This window comes from Scophthalmus maximus, chromosome 21, assembly GCF_022379125.1.
Source record: "Scophthalmus maximus strain ysfricsl-2021 chromosome 21, ASM2237912v1, whole genome shotgun sequence".
In the NCBI taxonomy this organism is placed as follows: Eukaryota; Metazoa; Chordata; class Actinopteri; order Pleuronectiformes; family Scophthalmidae; genus Scophthalmus; species Scophthalmus maximus.
In genome coordinates, this window is record NC_061535.1 from 334,743 (window position 1) to 360,940 (window position 26,198).

Sequence of the window (26,198 nt, forward strand, 5' to 3'; positions counted from 1 at the left end):
GGCTGTGGCTCACTGATGTTTGTCAGAAAAATAAAGCAATAGTACTGTGAACTATAATCCCTGAAACGCAACTATGTCTTTGCTCCTGAGAAAATAAACCATCATGAAAGTGCAAGGAGCACTTTCATGAGCTTTAAATAAATGTTCCAATGTGTTGGGATAAAGCTGCTTGTCAGCCAGCCTTCATTTTCCTAAGACGCTGCACATACCCACATGGACAAACACACACACACACACACACACACACACACACACACACACACACACACACACACACACACACACACACACACACACACACACACACACACACACACACACACACACACACACACACACACACACACACACACACACACACACACACACACACACACAGAGAGAGAGAGAGAGAGAGAGAGAGAGAGAGAGAGAGAGAGAGAGAGAGAGAGAGAGAGAGAGAAGAGTAAACAGTTAAATCAGACTGCAGTCTGTTTGAAAAAGCATTAAAAGAACGCCATCACTCATGTGCACAGCTCTTGATCAGTTGATAATGTCTTTGATCCATTATTCATTGCTCTGCTCCCCTGCCTGCCAGTTGAAGCAGCTTGATGGGATTCAGTGGTAAAAGCCTATGTGAAATGACAACATACTGGTCTGAGCTGCACCACAATATTTTATGATTCCAGTTAACAGGTATGAACTCCAGTATGAAATCCAGATAACTTTTCATTATGGTTTCATTAGGAGTATTGGTATCAAATTACTTTACTGTAGATTGCCTCGTCATCGACTAATCAGCTCTAGTGCTACAGTTAGGAAAAAAGAGCATCAATATACCGACAAATGTAAAATCACAATGTTTATGTGCTTCAAAGGCTTATTTATAAATAGTCCTTTTTTCACCTTTAATGAAATTCCAATAAATAAATAACCCCACAAATTAAATTTGAGTATAATCTGTACTTGACTTGAGTCAGATCTCAGGATGGATCTTGGTTCTTGTAGAGCTGAGAAGACCCATGAAGAGCAGCTTCATTAGCAACTAGTACAACAACATTATAACCCATGGCGAATTAAGTACTGCAAAACATTTGGATCACTCCTTTAATTTGTAAGCAATGTGATCAGAGGCTGATTTAGATGAATAAAAATAAAGTAACTATTTTGAAAACAATGCAAATATGAGAGAGTAAAGTAAATAATTATCTGATCATATAGTTACCTTGGATGGTAACCAGCTACCAGTTTGTGTCAAGGAGGCAGATACCCTCTCCACATTTAAAGTTAAACTTAAAACCTCTTTGATAAAGTTTATAGTTACACTGTACTTTTACGTTCAAACTCTATAACTCTATATTTTAAAATTGTATGCAAAAGTCTGTAAAATTACAGACATTATATGTAAATTAACAACCCAACTGTTATTTTAAGTATTTTGCCAATAATGACAAATTACATTTATTTCCCATTTTTGTACAGACAAATTACTTCATTACGTCTATAGTATTTTTTTCTACTTCCTCAAGTTACGTACAAATTAAGGTAAAATGACAATAATTGTCTGTAATTAAATATGTCTCATTAAAGGAAGGTTTATGTCCATATTGACAATTCAATGTTTTTATCTGTAAATTTTAAGGTAAATCTTATTAGTTTTATATTTATGCAAACTTTTAAATTCAAACTTTTTAATTCTGGATACAAAATTTCTGCTGTGTGGCACAATGTTGTAACGGATGGTGCATCTCCCTGTAGTTCTATCTACAGATGAAAAGTAGCTAGGAAGTGATGCAGCCAAACTGTTTTTTTATAGATATAATATATGAATTTTTCACTTGATATTGAGTTGGGGATAGTGAATGAGTGCGTGATTTCGGACACAGCCACTGTTCATACATTCAAATTTGCCGCCAAACAAATGCAGACAAATGCCACAGGCTCTCAGCGGGGATGTTCAGAAGGTGAGTTTCATTTGTAAGAATCATTATGTAGCCCAGAGTGGTGAAATCTAATGTTCTGTTCCCCTGAAATAAACATTAATTACATATTAAAAATGTAAATGTTTCAAATTGCTTAGCTGGTGAAAAGAAAGTGTTTTGTTGATAAGCTTGGCCAACAGCTAATGAATTCAAATTCTCTTTAACTTTAGCCAATCAAAAGCTTAAGCCCGCCTCCCGACAGTCTACTGACTGGTCACGCCAGTGAAGGTGAAAGGTCATAACGACAGTCCTAGCTCAACCTTGATGAGTGCAGGGTGTGTTAACTGAAGTGGTAAGAAACTCAGCTAAACAATGGAGTAATTCATTTTAATGTAATATTGTGGTAACGTGGTGATTCATACTGTCCGTGTCCCAAGCTAGTGTCATTGTACTGGTGAGTCAGTATCTAGCTTGTAGTTTAGTAGAGAAAATGTCCGCTATGTTAAACTCCATTGACTTATGCTAAAAGTGTTAGCGATAAAAGGCTGCGAGCTTAAATGCTAACGTGGGCCATGTGAAGCTAGTAAAAAACTTTAATTGTTTTAAGATATTCTATTGCTGAGAAGACCTGTTCTGTTTCATTGGTGTGTTATCAAGACTGTTCTCTGGGATTTGAGAATACTTTGAAGGTGCTAAAGTGACTAATATGGGCCCTGCTGTACATGTGCCAACTGCCGGAGGAGGCTCGGAGCTCTTTTACGAACCTGAAGTGAGTGATTATTATGAAATTTCACTTTCATATAAAAAAATATCCTGATGAATCTCTAGTGGAAATAATGACCTGGCTCTCTTTTATTAGCATTGACGGTACCTGCTGGAGAATCGGTCATCTAGCTAAGGAAACGGATTGGATGCTTCACCTCCAGGAGCCAAAGTAAGTACACACTAGAGGTGCGCGTATAGGCACTGACACCATCCAAATCGGGTGTGATCCACCCTCAACCCAATCAAATTAATTATTTTCTCTGATTTAAGGACCAGCACCCACATGGTCATTTCACTCCCCCAATACCAGCAGTTGGTGAAAACCATGTTTCTCCCTGCCGTTGTTTTTCCACAAAAGCTAGCTACGATAGCTGACATTAGCTAACGTTAGGACCTGCTGCCAGACCAGCATAATGTCAGTGAACTTAAACCAGCCCAGTTTGGAGTGGTAAAACTTAAAGCACGGACGGTAACAGTATATATCACGGTATATTAACTGCAAGGTAGATGTTACTGTACTCTTAACTGTTATACTACACTATAGGACATATTTCAAATAGTAGGAGAGTAGGGCTTTTTTAATGCTGTACAATAACAAGGGGCTTCGGGCTTAGATGTACTTTCACTTCTAAATATTTGTTAAATGTTAAATCGTTTAAATCGATTCCGGTTCTTATCAGAAATCTTTCCTTCCACAAGCTATTACACTGTACAACACCTTGCCTCTTTCTGAACTTGGACACTCTGGACTATATTTTTGGAGGTGGTGATAAAGTGGCAGTGCTGTAATGACATGGCATTGGCCTTGAAATGCAAACAGGCCTTTGGGGATCGTGTGAGCAGTGACCCCCCCTCATGCTCTGGTTCTGAGACATGTAAAGGGCAGAAACAGATAATAAAAAAAGCCCACCCCGGAGCTGTGAAACAGAAAGTGGCTCAAGATGAGCAAAACAAAGAAAGTGATGACATCATGGATAATACTGAAAACGAGTCAATTAAGATATAATGAACGAGGACATTTCCGATGACGACCTCATGAAAATATCCCAAAAGAGGAAAAACTCTGAAGCGGTGCAGTCAAACACTAAACCCCAAAAAACTGTTGTAAAAGAGTCAAAAGTTGCAGCAGATTCAGAGAGTGACTTCTGCATGACTCAAGAGGAGCAGCAGAGTCTCTACTCACCGGAAAGCATTAAAACTTTTTTAGAGGTCACAAAGGGAGCTAGACGTCCCGTAGTAGAAGATCATTTTAATAACCTAAGACTGTTCATTCAGTCTGCTCGGCCTCTCACCAGGAAGACTGGGAAGACTGAGGAGCCACTCAAAGACAAGGAAATATATTGCCTCAAAAAAATGCTGGTGAGAGTGAAAGCACAAATCATCATTGATGAAGATGAGTTTTAAACATAAGACCTTGTTCTTTTACTTATTGACATGTTTTATCATTGTTGCTTTCTTTTTAAACTTCCCTCCACCAATGTGTGATTTTAATATCAGCACTTTAAACCTGAATGGAGCCAGGGCTGTTTTTAAAAGAGCTTCTCTTTTTAAGCTCAGGTGAAGAAAGTAGACGTGATGTTTGTACAGGAAACCCACAGCAAACCAGATAACAAAAGTGACCCGAGGATGGCTTTTAACGGGGAGGTTGTTTTAAGCCACAAGTCCAGTCTGAGTGGAGGGGTGGGGATTTTATTTGCCAAAAGTTTTTTACCTGTTTCATGTGTAATTGAAGAAGTAATTCCGGTGTTTTATTGAAAGTCATAGCTGAATACGAAAATGTCAAGCTTGTGTTTTTAAATGTGTACGCGCCCACCAATGGGGTGGAAAGAGACCTGTTTTTAAACATTTTAAGTGATACTGTTACAGCTTGTGGTAGTAAGGATTTTATGTTTTTAGCGGGCGATTTTAACTGTACAGTAAATCCGAACCTAGACAGGAATCATCCTGAACCACATCCTGCTTCATCCCACAGGATCAGACAGCTGGTAGAAGAACATGAGCTGTCTGACCTGTGGAAGGTTTTTAACAGTAATCACAGACAGTACACCTGGAGCCACTCAAGGGGAAACCTTTTAACTTTGGCCAGACTGGACCGCCTATATTGCTTTAAACACCATTTTAATATTTGTAAAAGGTGTTTTGTTCAGCCTGTGGGTTTCACTGATCACTGTCTTGTCTCCTGCTCCGTTTTTATAAAAAATGTTCATTTAAAGAGCGCCTATTGGCATTTTCAACACGGCTCTTTTAGAACTGCTTTTAAGTTCTTTTGGTTTTCCCACAGAGAGACCAGGCCTGCCTTTCCCAGCATTCAGCAGTGGTGGGACTTTGGCAAAACACAAATTAAACAATTTTGCCAGCAGTTCACTCGCAATGTCACAAGAGACTTAACCTGGTCAATGAAGGATCTGGAGAGACAGGTAGGAGAACTACAGTCTGTAGCAGCTTCTACAGGAGATCGAGAGCATATTAAGTCCCTCAAGTCCAAACAATCGGCCATAGCCAATCTGCTGGGCGTTTCAGCACAGGGAGCTCTGGTCCGGTCACGTTTTATGAACATCTCACAGATGGACGCTCCCTCCCAGTTTTTCTTTGGGCTGGAGCAAAAAAATGGACAAAGGAAGATCATTCATTCTTTACGAACGGGTAGCGGCTCTGAAGTCTCAGACTCATCTGAGATCAGAAAGTTTGCTGCCGGTTTCTACAGAGACCTTTTCAAGAGTGAGTGGTCAAATAATCCTGATGTGCATAGTAGCTTCGTTTGTGGTCTCCCTCAGGTCAGTACAGAGGCAAATCCCCAGCTGGAAGCTGAGTTGACTCTGCAAGAGCTTCTCACTGCCATGAGCAGAACGGCAGATCTCTGGGGATGGACGGCCTTCCTGTCGACTTCTACAAGTCCTTCTGGTCCATCATAGGACAGGACCTGCTCGAGGTACTGAACTAAAATCTCCAAAAGGGAAGACTCCCTCTCAGCTGCAGGAGGGCTGTCATCACCCTGCTGCCGAAGAAGGGAGACCTACAGTACCTGAAAAACTGGAGGCCGGTCTCGCTGCTGTGCACAGATTATAAAATCCTGTCCAAAGCTCTAGCCCTGAGACTGAGGGAGGTGATGGTGTCAGTCATCCACCATGACCAGACTTACTGTGTGGCCAGCAGACTCATCAGTGACAATGTCACTTTGATTTGTGATGTTTTGGACCTCTCCAGTTCATTGGCTGTAGAAACTGGTCTTATTTCCATAAATCAGGAAAAGGCTTTCGACCGGGTTGAACGTCAGTATTTATGGCAGACTCTGGCTGCTTTTGGGTTCAACCCAGGTTTTATAGCCATGATCCGGGTTCTCTATAGTGACATTGCAGAGCTCCGTTTGACGTCCAGAGAGGGGTAAGGCAGGGCTGCTCTCTCTCTGGCATGTTGTACTCCTTGGCCATCAAACCCTTGCTCCATAAACTCAGGAACAATTTGAACGGCGTGTCTTTCCCCGAGTGTGATGTGTCTTTTAAACTATCTGTATATGCAGATGACCTTATTGTATTGGTCAATACACAAAAGGACATTGATGTTTTATCTGATACTGTGAAGGACTTTGGTTTTATTTCTTCAGCGAAGGTGAACTGGGGGAAAAGCGAGGCTCTGATGGTCGTGGAAGAGCTGGGGGTTTGCCCCAGACTGCCGGGGGGCTTAGTCTGGAAAAAAGGTGGACTCAAGTACCTTGGGGTCTTTCTGGGGGACGAGACCTACAAAAAGAAAAACTGGAATGATGTGGTTGAAAAGGTGAAGGGGCGCCTCAGTAAATGGAAATGGCTGTCACCTAACATGTCATACAGAGGTCGCACCCTGATTTTAAACAACTTGGTCTTGTCTGCCCTGTGGCACCGGCTGTACTGTGTCGATCCTCCAGTTTCTCTCCTGGTAGAGGTACAGCGGGTTTTAGTCGATTTTTTTGGGCCAGGATGCACTGGGTCCCACAGAGTGTCCTTTTCCTTCCGAAGGAGGAGGGAGGCCAGGGCCTGGTCCATCTGGCCAGCAGGGGCTCTGCCTTCCGACTCCAATTTATCAAAAGGCTACTGACTGGGTCAGAGGACACTCTGTGGAGACCTTTATCCCAGTGTATCCTGAGGCATTTTAATAGCCTGGGTCTTGATTTAAGTCTGTTTTTAATGGATGACAATAAGATTTTTGCATCATCTCTTCATGGTTTTATAAAAGTGTTTTTATTGTCTGGAACCTGTTTAATTAGGAGAGAAAGCAGCAGGGGGACTCCCTGCACTGGCTGCTGCACGAGCCCGTCCTGTATGGGACTGTACTGAACCATCCCAACTGGGCAGGGGCCATATTGTCCAGACTGCTGTAGACTGTGAGGGTTTCCATGCTGGGCCAGGTGGTAGAGATTGGCGGGCCCCTGCTGGAGGACCCACTGAGCTTGATTACTGGAATGAAAAACTGACAGATCAAGACTTCCTGCTTTTAAAAACGTTCACCGATGTATCGTCGCCAAACACAGAAGACCCTTTCCCTGCCACTTTTCTGGCTGTGGATTTTAAGGATTACTCTGGTCCTCTTTTAGATCCAGTAAACCCGGTCTCCCTGGAGGGAGGATTGGCGAAAAACTTTTATAAAATTTTGGTAAAAGTGTTGAACAGAAAAAAACTGAACGGACGGACTGACACTGCGTGGAGGGGATACTTAGGGCTGACCTCCACTGGGATCCAGACCCCAGTGGAGGTCTTTATACAAAACTCCACTATACAAGAGGCATGGGGACTTACAGTGGAGGATACTCCACGGTATAATGGCAGTGAACTCTTTCGTGTCCATTATAAATCAAGCTATGGAGGAGAAATGCCCATTCTGTGGCTTAAGAGAGACTATTTTTCACTGTTTTTATGAGTGTCACCATCTGTCAGCGCTGTTTCTGTTCGGTTTTTAGTAAGCAGGTTTTTATTAGTGTTTTTTTTTACACTCGCCAACACAAAAAGAAGAGCCAACTTTTAAACTTCGTTTTAGGGCAGGCCAAGATGGCGATGTACGTCAGCAGAAAGAGGAAGGTGGAGGGAAACCTCCATGTTGAGTCGGTCCCTGTCTGTGTCAACCTGACTGTTGGTTTATTTTATTTTATACAGAACAGCAGGTGACCTTGACTCTTTTAAAGATCTGTGGTGCTTTAATAACAGTTTGTGTTCTGTCACAGCTGGGAAACTCATTTATGCAAATTACCTCATTACCTATTTATTTTTTTGAAATGTTTTTTTTTAAATAATTTATTAGGAAATTACTTGGTACACTGTGTACAGTTGAGAAAAAACATGCCTAGTAAAAGTTGATTTCAAAAATCAAAATCTCTCTCTCTCTCTCTGCTCTTCTCCTGTGTCTCCTCTCCCCCTCTTTCTGCCCACCTCTCCTCTCTCCCCCATTTTTCTCCTCACCCCAACCTGTCGAGACAGATGCCGCTTAGAACTGAGTCTGGCTCTGCCAGGCTCTGCCAGAGATTTCTTCTTGTTAAAAGGGAGTTTTTTCTCATCCACAGTCGCCTGGTGCTTGCCCATTGGGGGATTTGTTGGGTTTTCCCTGTAATATGGTAAAATTGACCTCACTATGTAAAGTGCCTTGACACAATGTATGTTGTGATTTGGCGCTATACAAATAAAATTTAATTGAATTGATTAAATAAATAGTCTAAGGAGAAGAATCCAGGCACCTGGTATATAATTTAAAGCTTCCTCTGCTCTTTGGATGTTCATCTCCTGATTTAGATTTACAAGCTTTCTGATGGGTTCAGATAGAAGGTGTACGTCTGGCTGTGCTTAAAATTGATGTACAGGGACAAAGACGAACACAGAGAGTGCTACACAATATATTCCCAAGCTCACTATCACTTTGCTCCTTTTGTTCAACTGAGGAAAAGACTGCACACCAACACGTTGGCCAAGCCACTGAGAGAAGTCTACAACCCTCCTGATACAAAACGGTGCCTAGTCAGAAAGTTGATAACCAAACCAAACCGGACAAAGACTGAAATTTTAACAACAATGAGTTCACCTGCAGAGCAGCTCTGCGTTGTTTCAGATAGGTTTAGCCTCAGATGGTTTAGCCTCAGAGTTTAAACACTGAACAGCATAAAGGCAGTGAGCATGTCTTTCCAAACAAATTGGCCTCTGGGAATCTTTGAGTAAACTTGACTAACAGAGACACAAAACAAATAAAGGGAAAATAATGATTTCCATTCACGGAAGAATTTCGAACAAGGTGTGTGTGTAAAAGTGTAAAAGTAGCAGAGCGAAACAAGTGAAGTAATGAAAATTGGCAAGCTGAGCAGCTTGTGTTTCTCTCTTAAGAAATACACAAATAAACTGTTACTGTAGCATATCATGTAACCCTAAAGGAGCCTCCTGAGCTGGAAGTGCCCAGACATCTCTACACATCCAATAACAACTGTCTGTAATAAACCACAAACCTTATTACTTCACATCAACACAAGCTATACAAAACAGCAGCTGCAGGATGGAGAGACTCCCCCCAAAGAACAGTATACCATGTGCTTTTATTGGCAACCTGACAACCAATCATGTCAGACATTGTTTAAATTATCAGGACAGGCTGTGCTGGTAAATGACACAACATGAGGAGTTATGTGTCTGTCTCGAGTGATGCACTTGCAATATGACACAGTATTTGACAAAGGAGTAGTCTGTACAATTTATCATCCGAGTCTCTGCCTCTGCATGTGTGGTTTTATTTATACTCCTCATAAAGATAAGACTTGGGATGTCGCCGCAAAACAGCTGTACAGTAGCAACTTCTAAAGTAGAGCTTCTCAAACTTGAAGTCATAACCCCATGCTGGCTCGCTTGGTATGCTGGTGGTTTTTCACACTGACTAGCTGTTGACACAGAAAATGATGAAAGATGAAAATAAGGAGCTGCAGTTTTTGATGCAATGACTGATATTGATTTAGTCCAGTCCAACAGCAGAATGGTTTATCCCTATTGGAATAGAAGTGTAAAACACATCAAAGGTGTATAATCCTACATACTTGGGATGTCCTGGTGGCCTAATTTTAAAGTTGGGTTCATGACAAACTTCTATGAACCAGCACTTTGAAAACACATTTTAACAGTTAGCAGTCACAAACTATCACTGACAGCATGTCTGGGCAAACACAAACTTCACCTTGCTGAAAAAAAGGAGCAGTGATGAGACCTGATTTAAATTGACAATGACTTGATCCCACAGTTTCTTCTGTTCCAATATTCTACAGTATCCAACCTGTAAACAACTGAAGCTATGGTCATTAATCTGGTTTAATGATCCAGAGAGGGATGCAGTCCTGAATGACTGTGACACTGCATCTCTCTCTGGCCAGACAGTCTGTTGTTAAGGCCACTGTTATAAACCTGCATATTGATAGATAAATTGGTTTAATGGAAATTATTATGGTTACAGCACCAGTTAACCTAACCACAGACTGATCTCAAAGCAGAGACAATGGAAGAAAGACAAAGTTTTCTGTTCTATGAAGTGGAAACTTGATCCATGGAAAATAAAATTATGATATACAGTAATAGTGATTCAAGCACAAATAAGACTGGTTTAATTCTTCATTGTTAAGAACTGCTGTTTGGTATTCCTCCACTGTACATGTGGCAAAACCTGCTGCTATGCAAAAAGGAACTTCAACAGACTATAGCGCACTATGGCCACTAGACGAGACACACTGTAATTATGAAATTTAAATTTTTCTCGACAGAAATATGGTTGCAGATCACTAGCTACAGAAAACAGAGCAGGCTGAAGGGAAGCAGGTGTGCCAAGACATAAATTGTGACGCATCATAACTCTTGGAATGTGTTTGCCATCACAGATTGGACATATATAGCTTTGTGCTCTCCTCTTCCTTCCTCAGTTTAAGGTCCTTCAATAAAAAGAAGCCATCTGAGAATCAAGATATGTGTGTGTGTGTGTGTGTGTGTGTGTGTATGTGTGTGTGCAGGCGTGCATGGTGGGTAATGATGGGGGGAATGAAAGGGTGTTTTTACTGTGGACTGCTTTTCCATTGGGAACAACAAATGAGAACGACAACAATTTGGGAGGACATTTGTGTGTGTGTGCGTGTGTGTGCAACATCTGAAGTGATATGTATGGGTTTATGCATTAATGTGTGTTTACATTTATGTTTGTGTCCATACATAAATGCTTTAATTTGAAGTGGTCTGTGTGTGTGTATGTGTGTGTGTGTGTGTGTGTGTGCATGAATGTTTACAGCTCACAATCAAAGCTCGCTGAGAGATGTGGGGCTGTGGACCTGAGATGATATCATTCCCGTATCATTTTGACTGAATGCTATCCACCAGCTAAGGAGCCACAACAAGAGATGCGTAAAGGGTGATGCCTTTCATTTACATAGACACAAACACAGGCCAAACCCCACAAATAAATCTCCAGCAGGTCCACATACCACTTGGAACTGTATGAGGCTGGGTTATTTCCTGTTCTGGTCTCTCCAAGGTCACGCTTAAAATTATATAGTCCCACAGAAGGTAGATGAAAACCTGAGGGCTGAGCTTGATTTGAAATATACTATTTATCCTCAGGCCGCAAGGCCCCACTGAGTCTTCTTTTTCATTACTAAACAACCAACCTTCTAAGGAAATTTATAATTGCTCCAGGGAAGGCGTATTTTTAGGTACGGCTGACTTTAAGCAATTATCATGTTAATATAAGTTGCGTTCGTCACTAGACCGGAAGGTTTATAGTGTCATCCACATTGTTAAGCTGCACTAATCTGAACTGTCACAATGACACTTAATGTCCATGATGGCTAAGATCGCAGACTTTGATAGTGTTAACAAATGTGATTGGGATTATCTACCCCAACCATCATCAAAAACAAACAAAAAACTCATGGCTGTGTTATATATTAAAAGTTCTGACTGGTCAAAAACTACCAGGACTTTCAGTGAAACCTCAAATACAAATATTTTTTTAACGCCCAGGCCCCTGTGTTTTCATTTGCATATTCCACACTCTCATCTTATCTGTGATCAGTTGCACAGTCTCAGGGTGAATCAACACGTACCTCGATCTGGGAGCTGTTGTCTCTTTCTTCTGCTGAGAGCAGGCCTGGGAATGCTTCAGGCTCTTCCTGCTCAGGCTCTTGGTCCTGCTCCTGGCTGGCCCTGTTACTGTCCATGTTACGAGGTTTTGGGGGAACCCATCTTCTCCACCGGTGACTGTACAGCTTCAAGTCCACTGCTGCATCCTCATCTCTTGCCTGCTTCGCCACATATGAGTAAGAGATACCTGAGAGAACAGGGAAAAAAGTGAAAGGTCATCAGTGTATGGTCCATGCTAAATCACATTAAAGCTGTAATGTCATGTGGATATATATACAGAAGGAAGTCACAAATGTACTATAATTGGTGCAATAATACAGCATCTAATATTCAACCGAAATTAGATTTGAATTTTTAAACCCATGTGTTTGTCAAACTGAAAGGGTAATTTGTTGATTTGTGTTACATATTGGTGAGGTGCAAAAGCAAGATAATAACATGGGACAATATTTTACTTTCACATTAGGCACAATAGTCAAAGTGTTAGTAAGGATTGTATAAAAGGACTGTATGTCTAACGATTCTACTGCTTAGCTGATTCAGCTTCAAGCTTCGCTCCAGGTGTGTCTATTAAAACACAGATGGCGACGACTTCTCTCTTTTCAGGCTTTAATAGTCTTCAGCACAGTACAGAAGATGGGAAGCAGGTGAATGGGATTTACATTGAATGGAATGAACATGAATGTGAACGTGCCTCAGTGCACGTGTCTGAGTGAACGTGATTCTGGGAACAGAAATGCAGAAATCACTTGGATCACTACCATGAAGTAAACATATAACTTATACAACCTAAATTAATAAATGCACAAATGGTATACATATTATTGTCGACTATATATACACACACACATATATATATATATATATATATAGATATATATATATATATATATATATATATATATAGATAGATATAGATATAATATGAAGACATTAACTCAACCACTTCACCAACAGAATGGCAAAAAAGGCACGGCTGCAGAATAAATAGTGTGGACTCAAGCTAATCATGCAGGATCTGGCCAAACATGCTAACTAATTAACTATGAGGAACCAACTTAATCACAAAATAATAAACAACTTACAGGTCTCAAGGACGCACGCACAAACAGTAACTTTTGAGGGCAGTATCAGGTGTCTGCCTCTGTCTCTCACTCTCAACTTTTCTCCTTTTCTCCGCGCTCCTCGTTTACTCCGTCGCTCTCAGTCTACACAAAGTCACTGAGGTGGTAACTGTTTAAGCCATTAATCTTGTGCCGCTCCCTCATAATTCAACGTCACTGCAGACGTTTCTCATTGCTTTGGGGAGAATTCTCTTTCTGTCTGAAACAGATGCACATTCAGCAGCCATCACACAGACCAGTTGACCACAGTCATCGCCATTCAACCCCATCTTAGAGTCACAGACAAGGTGCTGCTGACAGGGGAGATATGGTTACGTGTTAATGTATACATTGACTTGATTACCAAGCCTGAGACAGATTGCTGGATAAGGGGTGAACTGTTCTGCGTCAGTATAAGTTTTTGTTTTTCCTGAAATAGAATGAGTCAGAATGAGGAAGAACAAACTCAAACAGCTCAAGAGGTCCTCCAGACCCTTTTATTCTATCTGAGTGGAATTCACATTCAAATGTGCATCAGTGGGTAATCATATAACTTAATGATGAGTCTCAGCTGGTTAACCCTCAATATTGGTCTCCTCCTGCTCTTAAGGATTCACCTATATTCCTCCTTAATACAGCAAACTCACTGTTTACTGCCTCAAATATAAATATAATACGTTTTGGTGAGTATTAATGAATGTAAAAAAAGCTTTTGTTTGAGAAAACTCCACAGTGCACATTTGCAGTTTCAGACAGTTTATTTTTGGTTAATTAAAAAACCAGGCCAATAACTGTTCATGATCAAAAGCTTTTCCTGCATCATGACTGTTCTTGTGGAATTCTAAGTCTATTCACTCAGCTTTTTACCAAGGAAACATATGGCTGAATTGACAAAACAATTTTCAGCCATCAGTGAAGAAAATAAAGGCTAAAGACGAATCCAGCCTTCTGCTGAAGGTATGAGGAATAGAAGACTGAGACAGGCTTGCATCTGTTTGTCCTGTGATGGACTGTAGACGGATTACCCTGCCTTCAGGCTAATACTCATCATGCTCAGACAAAGCTCCTGTTCTCTGTGATCCTAATAGGACTCCGCAGCAAAAGCCAATTAGTAATTAACTGCAAATTTTGCTTGCATGCTGTGGCAGCTATTCAAATTATTTTTGCTTCAGGACAGAAAAAAATCCTGATTTCTGTGTTATTGGGAGGTCATTGGGTTTAAATAGCCAGGCAGATTTTCTTTCTCCTTTCCCTGTTGTCTCTTTTCTCTCAAGCTCACATTTCGTTCTCCTTGTCGTCCTCACTTGTCCTCCTCTTTCTGGGCATCGGACTAGTGGTTCTCAGGAGGGGAGAAAGGGGTCTGTGAGAGCAAGTAAATAGGCTTAGGGTGCTAATTCACCCAAAGTGAAGGCTGGCAGATTCCCTTTATAATGGGAATTTGCAAAGCCAAAAACAAAGAGGACTGCACACAGCAGAATGTGCAGGAGAGAGTATGAAAGAACTTCACCATTTACAGCTAATTGTTTTTTGAGTCAGATAAGAAAAATTGAAAGTTACCGCTTGCCGGACACACCCTTTGTCTATTAGCTTGTCTTCAAAACTACCGTGTCACATCACAAAACTGCCCCTACTGCCCCTACAGTTCATGTGCATGTTGCATTTTGCAGATATGTAGTGTTATTCACCTATACAGATGTAATGCAAAGCAGCTCTCACGCGCACACGAAAGTGTTATTTAAAGCAAGTATATCTGTGGCCTTGTATTTCCTGGCACTCACTCTAGCTGCACCATTAATTACCTAATTGTCATTAGTCTCATCGATGTGGACAAAATATTCCTGTCAGCAGAAGTTACATACTCTTTTCCAAGAGGTACCTACACATTCCATTCCACTAACACGTTAACAGCTAATTTTATCCTTTAAAGGATCTTTTTCAGTTCCTTAATATACAGTGGAAAGCTGGCAACCAGCAGATGCTTTAAAATATACCATGACCACAGCATAGGGGCTTTGAATAAATGGCTGCTCTTTTCCCAGCATGCTCTGAGAACAGTCATCATGACTCCCCCTTTATAGGACCACATGCACCTGCATGTCTCTTGTGTACACCACTTCTATAACTAACGATTCAGGAACAGCGGAATTTCTTACTATCCAAGGGAAGCCGAGAGTCTTTTGTAAACGTTACGGAGGGCAGTGAGGGCAGACCCCTGAGGGACACCTAAAATAACCCCCCATCAGGACAAGGCTTCTTCTCAGTGCAAGACTGTTCCTCGCCTTTTGTGTGAAAAGAAAATCTTTCCCCCTACTTTCCCCTTCAGAGCCTCTGAAAGCCCCCACATACCTTCACCCTGACTGTCAAGCAGCCTTGTTCCGATATATTTTTTTACGATTCCAATACCTGGACTTTGTGCATCGTCCAATACAGAGTACCGATCCGTTACCAGGGCATTAAAAAAAAATTCAACTTATATAGGGTATTTTAACAGCTGTTCGCTACTAACCCTGTATGGAAATAATGATTACTATCATTGTTGTAGGGCCTGGTTCGGGTTAAACATTACATTCATTTAGCAGACGCTTTTGTCCAAAGCGACCACTGAGGAACCAGGACAGAAAACAGATGGGATTTAGATGATCGGTGGCTGAAAAAACACGCAGTGAGGGAGTATCAAGCCGTTGGGTAGTAGCTGAGCGGAAGAACAGATACATACTAAAAAATAATAATATAGAACTTGTTTTTATTATCTAGTTTGACAGTCATAACTAGGCCTGGGCGATATGGAAAAAAATCTTATCACGATCATTTTTTTCATTTTGATCGATATCTATATATATCACAATATAAATCAAATCACTATTTCTGTCAAGCTTAAAGGTTGTGAGATGTGAAGATATACTATAGATATATAAGATACATTTTTAGTTTAAATATTATTTATTTTGTCAGATGTTGAACATGACAAATGTACGGTAAAAATTGCACAACTGCTGCTGTATAATGAGGTTGTATAAATACAAATGCTGCAACTGCTACAAATGCTTTCAACACAATTTGCAGTGCACATGATGCTACTTTGCTTCTTGTCGGACTTTAAACAGCCAAAATGTCTCCATACCGAATTCCTCGGACGCTTCTTTTAAACAATGTATTCTTCTTTTGAGCCTGTGCTTTTGAGCCTGTGGTAACACAGTCGATCAAGTTAACATTTCCTGTCTTCATTTTCTCTTTTATCTCGCTCTCACTCCTGACGTACGATGAGCACGGTGCAGTAGCCCATAACATTAACGTGAGCTGCTACAGGCTGCTTGTGCTACGCTTCTACCTAACTTGACGGCACTTAGTTCGGCACGGCACTATTCTCATTGTCATTGGCTGTTCGTGTTGTCTGTCAAAACATGGATGGAATTAATTCTATCAAAGTTCTATCGACCATTTCTTATATTTAATGAGGAAAAGCAATTTTGCGATAAATATCTTTATCGTTTTATCGCCCAACCCTAGTCTGATGCACTGTAAGCCCGAAAAGTAAAAGCTTGTTAAAGAAATTGGGTTGTGTTAACCCAAACATTTATAAAAGTTAATTCACCTCTATTTTTGCAAGTCATAAGAACAAATTTGTAATTTTAAGTTTACAGTGCTCAACCACTTTAATTATTTTTGTCATTGTACTCAAATAGTTTTAGTTATCCCTCTGACGTCACACACGTGCGTACGTGCTTCTTCACCAAGCCTGTGGAAAAGCCCGCCATTGCTGCTGCTCACAGTGGAAGAGAAATGCGACAAGAAGATTGCCGGGGTACCCACTGCTGAAAACACTGAACATTAATATTTTACTGTAGTGCTAAAGAAAAAAGTGATACTCTTGGACTTCACTGTGATTTATTATCTGATTAGTTTCCGATTAGTAATCGTTTCAATAATCGATGACTTGTCGACTATCAAAATAGTCGTTAGTTGCAGCCCTATTTATCAGCCTAATATCCGCATCGTCACATGTTAAAAATAATTAAAAATTGGAAGCCATTTTATTTAGAATTTTTTCCCCATCTTGAAGTGGAAAGTGTATTTTGTGTAAAAGTTTTCTGGAGATTTTTCTTTTTACAAATGTTACCACAAAATGTCGGCCTGACATGTCTGTGCATGAGTTAATGGTTTGCAAAGAGGTTTTAATGTTACATTCATTTCATGCAATAACATTACTGCTGTAACGTTACCATTGTGCTCTGCATTTTTGTAAGGCAAGTTAACGATATAATTTAGGCTTGTAATCAGTGTGGGAAATAACTAACATTATCACAGTCCAATGTCCCCGGTCTGTACGTCGTAACCTGACTTCCAAACAGTTAATAATGTTAGGCTAAGGATTTAAACATTTATAAAAATGTTAAGGAAAAAAAAATTAAAGTAAGGTCTCTTCTCGATCCGAGATCTTTGTCTATTGATATAAGGACATTTGGAAGATTTTTTTTCTTTCTATGGATAACTAAGGACTTTATTTTGTCACAGAGGTTAAATGCATTCACGTTAATTAGCTTGTTTAACTAGTTTGGAATATAGCAAAGCTTCAGGAAGACATGCATTGGCTGCCTGCTCTCTGTCACATTTCATAATATGCCTGTAATGTTATCTAAGTTGTAAGTGTTAAATGCTTACAACTTATTGTCCATAGTGCTTTTGTGAATGTGTTGCAACCTAAGTAACTTTTTTAATCTTCTTTTTTATTAAGGCTGAAGCTGAAGCAACTGACTGATTTACGGAGTCTTCTACCTGGTATGTTGCTAAAATGTGAATCAATGCACAACACGGAAAATCATAAAAAACCTGTTCATAATTGTTTTCACTATGCATGTTAGAGTTGTGAATTGGATCCAATGGCTTGGAAGTGCAAACATTGTGCTGCAGTCTTCGATAAAAGTGCACAGTTGCTTGAACACTATCGTTTACAACATAGCAATATTTCCTCAGTCAGTCCTCTGCCTTGTCTGTATGATGACTGTATCAGCACATTTCAGTCAGTAAATGCATTGAAAATTCACCTAACATGGTTACATAGTCAGACACCTGAGCCTAATGAAAATCAGGTGGGATGTGTGTCATTCATCTGTCCTGTGTGTGGATTCAAGCAGCCGTTTAATGATCACAGTCTTCTTAGTCATTTCAGGACACATTTAAAACAACATGAGGTGGATTGCCCATTCAAATATTGTCACTACCGTTCTAATGTGTACTCATCATTCAATGCCCACAAAAGTAGGAATCATCCAGACTGTGATGTGTCAGATTTTAGGCTGATATTGTCTTGACAGAGACCAACAGCCAACCGATACCGAGTCAAGTTGAATCTGATCACGGTGGTCCGTCTCAGAATTCTCCTGAGTGTTATCCTCTTGAGTCAACAGATGACACTGGTGGATTGCAAATTCAATTGAAAAATAATTTGGCTTCTTTGTTCTTGAAAATGAACAGTGTTCTTCATGTATCAGAGATGGCTATACAGGACATAGTTGAAAATTTGGTGCAAATATTCTCATTGTCCAAACCTCTCGTCAGAGACTCTGTCATCAGGATTTTTCAAGAGCATAATCAGTCAATCAGTGATGCCGTTCTTCATGAATTAGTTGAAGCTATCATGAAAAGTAATGTTTTTGTCAGTGCAGAACTGTCCACTGCTAAGTGGAGGGAAACATTTGTAAGGAGTAACTACCCTCTGGTTATGCCAGTGCAATATACTGTTGATTCCAGTGGACACACAGCAGTGTATGTTCCAATACTACAGATGCTTCAAACAATGTTTAAAAATACTGATCTCATGGACAAGATTCAAGAAACCAAGCCATCACCACCTGGAATGTACATGTCTCATGAAGATGGAACATATTTGAAAGGAAATCAGTTATTGTCAGAAGCAGGAGAGCTGAAATTGTCGCTAATTTTGTATGTGGATGACATTGAACTGGCTAATCCTTTGGGCACATCTAGAAAGATCCACAAGCTTTGTGCAGTATACTGGTTGCTTGGCAATGTACCTAGTCAGTATAGGTCCAACCTGCATGTCATACAGCTAGCTCTGCTGTGCAAAGTACCTGATCTGCAGAAGTGTGGTTATCAAAGTGTTCTTTCACCTTTGTTAAAAGACTTGTGCACTCTCGAGGAGGATGGCATTTTCATTGAAACAGTTGGTCAGTGTATCAGGGGTACTGTGTTGTGTGTCGCGGCTGATAATTTGGCTGCCCATAGTCTTGCAGGCTTTGTGCAGTGTTTCAGAGGACACTATGTCTGCAGATTCTGTTGCTGTAGTAGAGACCAGATGCAGTCCAGTGAAGTCTCTGAAGGGGAGTTTAGCATGTGAACCAGAGCCAGTCATGATCTTCATGTTCAGAATGTTCTGCAAGGAGAAAATGCAACTCACTTTGGTGTTACGGGTGAGTGTGCTCTCAGCAAGGCATTGCTGCATTTTCATGCTGGTTTCCCGCCTGATATACTTCATGACCTGTTTGAGGGTATTGTGCCAGTTGAGTTGGCTTAGTGCATTCATCAGATGATTCGTCTTAAGTATTTCACTCTTGAATATCTAAACACAAAAATTCGCACATTTCCATATCAGCACTCCGATAGGCTCGATAAACCACAACTAATTCCAAAGAATTTTGCAGCCAAACAAAGCATTGGTGGGAATGGGCATGAAAATTCAACTTTGCTGAGGTTATTCCCTCTTATGGTAGGAAGTCAAGTCCCTGATGGAGATGAAGCATGGGCTATATTGATGGACCTTAAAGAAATCATGCAGTTGGTGTTGTCTCCATCTTTCACTGAAGAATCCATTGGGTACATGCAGACTAAAATAAGTGATCACAGACAGGGTCTTCAAGCAGTGTTCCCGGACTTTAAGCTCCGACCCAAGCATCATTACGTTGAGCACTACCCAGAACTAACAAAACGTTGAGAAAAACCATGAGATTCCAGGGAAAACATCGCTTTTTCAAACGGGTGATACATGACACACACAATTTCAAGAATGTCTTGAAAACTCTTGCTACGAGGCATCAGCACATGATGGCTTATCACTTCAGTGCGCCATCATTTTTCAGACCCCATACACAAGCCTCAAGTGTCACCTCTGTCCAAATTGCCACACTGCCTCAAGTGGCAAAATACTTCATAGAGACAAAGACAGATAGCCAAAACATGATACAGTACATTAAAGGTCTCCATTAATGGCACAGACTATGCAAATGGTATGTTTGTTTCTGCAGGCCACGCTGGGGGACTTCCAAATGACACAGTATGTCTCCCAGCATACCATATTGATATTAAGAGATATTAAAAGATACTAAGAGGTGAAGATGGGGCAAGTCTTGAGCAATTCAGACTACAAATTGTAGATGAAGTTCAGAGGAGCGACAAAAACCTTAACCTGATTGCAAAGTTAATACAGACCACCTTTAAAATTAAATATTTGTGCAGGTCTGTGCCGAGTTTCACAGAATTGCAAACATCAACCTGAAGAACCACTTCTATGCAGAGTTGGACCGACATGCTCCCCGTCTTCAGAGCTTGTTCAGGAAGAAAGCTGCACGGACAGGGAAAGTAGCTGATGTTCTGAGTCAGCTCTTTTGCACTTATGGCCTCCAGGTTAGTTGATTATGCTTCTTAGTGACTGAAAGTAATATTACAGTTGATTTTGGTTTAACTGTTTTAGAAACCCTCATTTCTTCAGACATGAGAGAGCTCTTTATTGTGATGGTATTGTGTGACTACGATCTTAAGAATCCTAAGTGAAGCAAGAATATGTTCTCATGCTCAAGGAACAAGTTCACGTCCATGTCAGACGTGCTGCTGTCCTCCGTGCACTTCCAGCATATCTACAGGAGGATGACTCTGGATTTCTGAAGCAGTGGGAGGTGTGTAATTTATAGTTCAGAATTAGAATTTTGGTCAGTTGATCTTGGAAAACAACTATTTATTTTTGTCAAAGAGTTACATTGTTTCAGTTGCTTGGGAAGAAAATTCTCTTATTTTTTCTTAGTTAAATTTAGAATAATAAAAAAAATGTTTGCAAAAGTATGAGCTGTCCTGGTGTCATCAAAAGCTTAATTTTGTCAGTGAGGAAGAAGTCATTAAACGTGTCTTTATCACTCGGATTTCATTCAGGTTCCAGTTGCAGGGTTTTGAGTATTACCATAAGAATTGTAGTTATTGTAGGGTATAGAATGGATGCAAATCAGAAAACAAAAAACATGCATCGTCATATTCAACAGGTATTGAATATGATCCCACCTTACTTCAACAGTGTTGAATATGATGCCCACCTATGGATGTCTTTGAAATTAAGCTCTTTAGGTTTCTAAATGTGTATGTCCGAATGATTAATACTTTCTAAATTGTATTACAATTACATAAGATCTGTTCCAGGCATCATTGGTAAGTTCTGAGCAGCACATGATATAAAATGTTGTGCAGCTATTTCTCACTGACTTTCTGTTGTCACAAAGGAAGTAGACTGAAATACACAAGTTTTTTGTATTTTCTTGTTGCTGTGATGGGAAAATATCAAATTGACTTGAAAGCAAAAAATTTTGCAAAATGCTGCACTTGAAGCAACATTGAAGAGTTTTATGTTATATTTTATATTGACATACACATTTCACCTCTAAAACCAATTACATTTATCAAAAGTGATTTTTTTTACAGTTCTCTTAAAATGTCTTCTGATATATCACTGATGCACTTTTCAGCAAACAGATTCTAGAGAAAGCTTTGGCAATTTGGGTTAACAGGTCTCTTCTTGTCTTCTTCAGGGGTCACAGTCTGATGAACCAAACATTGACGACCTACCGGTTGGGCTCCTGTTGGTCAGTGCCAATTCAACAGATGCCACATTTTTCTGTCCAGACAGGACTGCTGTTGTGCTTGAGGGTAACACAGTTATGGATTTCAACACATTTGCTGATGCATTTGTCATGCTTTTTGCACTGATTTATGCCCTGCATCTAAGTTACCCAAAGACTTGGCCAACACATTTGATTTTACCCAGAAAGTCTTGATGGGCCTGGATGATGGAAAGTTGAAGCCTAGGGTGTTATATTAGGGGCCCATATTATGCCCCCTTTTACACAAGTTACATTGGTTTTCAGGTGTGTGCACTACATGTCTTTGCCATTCCATGTCAAAACACCTCAAGGATCAAGCCACACAGCACCCTCCTCTTTCTGTATAAACAGCCCTGTGAGACTATGGTCGATTCCAGCGCTTTCCTGCTCACTCCTCGCCCCCCTCCCTTCGTGTTCCACAAAGCCCCGCCTCGCTCCTCCCCGGGTCTGCTGCGCAACTACGGCGTTGCGCTGCCATGACAACAGTCGCACGTGACAAGGCACAAACACGACGTAGAGACCCGGGAGGCACAGCGAACACGTTCTCCATAATTACACACAGAGCACAAGGGGCTGGGCGATAGAACGTTAACGATATCCCGGCCTACCTGCGGAGCTCGCGGACGGCCGGTAGCCGCGAGCTCCGCCGGCCGGTCACGAGCCGCGAGCTGCAACGACTGGCCGCGAGCTGCGAGCTCCAACGGCCGGCCGCGAGTCTAGCTTGGCAATGCCCGCGGTCGTCGTTCGCTTGCGGGGAGAAAATTATGGCGTAGATGCGATCTGTTTTTCCGCACTTTAAGGGGGGAGTTGCTGCTCAGGTTGGGGGCGTGGTCGCCCCAGTAGCAGGAGTCAACTTACGTCACTTGACGCTGCTCGTTTACAGACCGTCTGCACGGCCAACCCAAACCACGAATCAACGACTCATTGTTTTCTTTTCATTCTCCGTGGGCTGGCAGACACCCCAGATAACCAAATATACGTGGAGGCAGGCTGAAAAGGTGCCTGGAGCATAATATGGGCCCTTTAAAAATGACCTGATGGAAGTGGAGTAATCTTAACGTGTGAACAAAGCTGACAAAGTTTGTCCTTTTATTTGACTTTTCCTATTCACATGTACTACTGTCAGTTTGGCAGGAGTTCGGAAAAAAGTGTCAGAGAGGGATTGGTGACCACGTTTAGCACACACACACAAACACACACATTTCACAGATAAGAGCTGCTCATTGTTGAAAGCCTACAAAGGCAAAGTGCACAGCATGTGCTGCGAGGAGATGATGGTTAAAACACACACACACACACACACACACACACACAGGAGGAGTTGGGAGTTGGTTTGTTTTTTGTTTTTCAACATCTTATAGATGTGTTGAGAAGTATTACTGTTCAACTTAAAGAAAGTTTTATGGTGGGTTTTACTGTATGGATGTGTATCGGAGTGCATGCTCAGTTTGACCAAGGACAGCCTGCAAAAGCAAAGAGAGACTGACATTTTCCACTTTCCTTGACTGGCTCCGCTACATCCCTCTCACACACACACGCACACGCACACAAACACACACGCACACACACACACACACACACACACACACACACACACACACACAGGAGGAGTTGGGAGTTGGTTTGTTTTTCAACATCTTATAGATGTGTTGAGAAGTATTACTGTTCAACTTAAAGTAAGTTTTATGGAGGGTTTTACTGTATGGATGTGTAAACTAGTATGGAAAACATTTTGCCACTGTTTATACTGCAATACTCTTTGTTATCTAACTACGGTATTCATGGGCCATGTGGCAAATACGATAACTTTATTCACTCAAAGAAATCATAGTTTAAGAAAAAAAAATCCTGAAGCCATTTTTTAGGCTCTGTACAGTTTTTGAAAAACTGTGTAGAGGTTTGGTGATACAATGTTCCAATTGTCCACTTCTAGAAGTGATGGTTCAAGAAAAACTTTCCTCAGCCCATTCTTTTTTAGGTCCTGAACTACTTTGGAAATACCGTTACATTTCTGTTGTCACTGTTTGAAGAAGTTTTATGGATAAGTGTTTTAATGTACGGAAGTGATTAGGGTTCAGTGATATAATGTCTATCCTAAGAGTTGAGCATGCACTGTATGATTGTAGGATTTTGTCCAAATTGTCCACTTCTCAGGAGGCCATTTCCGAGTGCTTTGCTCTGTTTTTTAAATAAATAGTGACGTGCATTTGAATTGTATGTGTTAACATCTTTTCTTTTTAATGTTTTCTCAAAATATGTGTATTCATGGATTTTGAGTTAAAGCTACTTAAAACATTTAATGTAATCAGTCTCAAAAAATAATTTAAGTACTCTAATACAATATTTAAGTTAACTATACTTGGCTACATTTGTACTGTTAAAACAAAATACCAAGTGAAAAGTACTTGATCAGGAATGTTTGTTTAACTTACAAAATTAAGTTTGTGTCATGTAAAATAACCCAGTTAGAACTACTTAATTTAGAATGTTTGTTTAACTTACAAAATTAAGTTTGTGTCACTAAAATAACCAAGTTAGAATTACTTGATTTAGAATGTTTGTTTAACTTACAAATTTAAGTTTGTCACGTAAAATAACTGAGTTAGAACAACTTAATTTAGAGTGTTTATGTAACTTTAAAAAGTGTAGTAAGTGAAACTTAAACATTTCGATGTAATCTGTTTTTCTCAAATTTTTTGAGTTATATTAACTTATCAGGTTTTACAGTGTGGTTGAAAAAGAAGACAAATGAATAAATCTAGGAATACACAGCAATGACTTCTTTTGAGTAGCTTTTAAAGTGCACAATTTATCAAATAAACTTTTAAGTTTTAAACAGTGCAGTAACAAAATAGTTCAACTTCAAACCCAAATCTATAGGAATTAATAACAATTCCTTTAATAAACTGTTAAAGTGTCGCCACAGTTTAGAAAAATAAAATACCTTTAGTCTGTATCTTTCACAGTACTGTATAATATATGGAACACGTCACTGTTTTGCTTGTGGAAATTTTCCGGCTTGAAATATTGCCAAATTGCTGACATTTTCACTACCTCAATCTAACGCTACATCACCGAAAATCACTTCTTCATCGCTCTATATACAGAACTTGCTGTATAGTGCAACTTCTGAATCAAAAAATTAAACTAAATCAATCATTTCAGCACTAGAATGAATGAATCAGCATTCTAGTCAACCAAAATATAAAAAAATACAAATAAAGTCAACAAACTTCCAATGACCAGAGGCGTAATGAGTAGGTTGTGCCTGACACTGAGCCACCAGTCTAGTCTCACTTTATGGCCCCTCACAAGCCAAATTATGCATAAGGTCATCTCTCTCAAGCGGCTGTCACAGAAAAGCTGTGGCAGTCACTGTAACTGATAAGTTAATAATTAGGGTTTAATACGAGATGGCTGCTGCTGTTTGATCTTCTTTCAAACAAGATATGAGTTAAACAAGCTCCTCTTAATATATCATAGATTGCATACAGCACAGTGCACGCAAAACAACACATGCTTCACTTTTATATTAATTAAAATATTCTAAATGCACAGAATGTTTGATACCAAGTCATCCAACAGCAGACCTTTCAAATCAAAACAATAAAAGTACTGCTCCCTCCGCATAAAGCAGAGCAGTCTGTCAGATTTAATTATGCAGAGCATGATGTGCTCTTCTAACCTGCTGTAGCTTGCTTTTTTTTCACATCCTCTCTTAAAATTGAAGCCTGTCATTAAGCAAGCACATAAAGTTGAAGAGCTGACTGCAGGAGAAAGTTAAAAGTAGGTAGACGGCACCTGTAGAGGAGACCCAGTTTCAAATAGTGCTCATACAGTGAAGAGCAATGTGATATATGGGAGAACTTAATTACATTAGACGTATCTAAATCTTAGATTATCAGCACATGAGACAAGTTAAGACTTGAAATTAAATAGTGCAGAGTACAGTTGGCAGAAGACAGGCTGTGCACATGAGGAAAACAGACACAAAGCTTCTAAAATTCAATGATAACCAGCTTTACCTACAAAATGGAAGGCAACCTCCCCTCTGGAGAGAGGCCTCCTGCCTATCATGAACGCTTCATTACACCAGAGATTTGTTTTGCCAACAATTAGTCACATCTTTCCGAGTCAAAGGACTAGAACACAAACATCCCCTGAGGTTCAGATTATGAGTGCAGATAGAGATGCTTAGGGGACATGTCTTTTGCTGAAACATAAAAAACCTGCTTGTAATATCTTCAATGCTGACTGTCTCAATAGAGTCAATTGTCAGGACCCATAACTGAGTGCAGATCTCCTTAAGAGGAGAAACAAAGCACAGCATTTGAAAAAAATGCATTAGGACACAAGCTTGCAAAACATATTGTGCAAACAGTGAGTCACACTGACTTTTGACCCTCTTTTGCTGATATGGTTTTTATGGCCTAGACAATTAAC

At 40.3% G+C, this 26,198-nt stretch overlaps 1 protein-coding gene across 3 annotated transcripts in view; it reads right to left on the reverse strand.

Annotated features, from left to right (window-relative positions):
* The window catches only part of plxdc2b (plexin domain containing 2b), a 109,976-nt gene that overhangs the window by 50,425 nt on the left and 33,353 nt on the right, over nt 1–26,198 (reverse strand). For all 3 annotated transcript variants that reach the window (XM_035618888.1, XM_035618887.1, XM_035618889.1), the window contains one exon: nt 11,740–11,963. In XM_035618888.1, the coding sequence (XP_035474781.1) occupies nt 11,740–11,963 (224 nt within the window). The remainder of the gene's footprint in view (nt 1–11,739; nt 11,964–26,198) is intronic.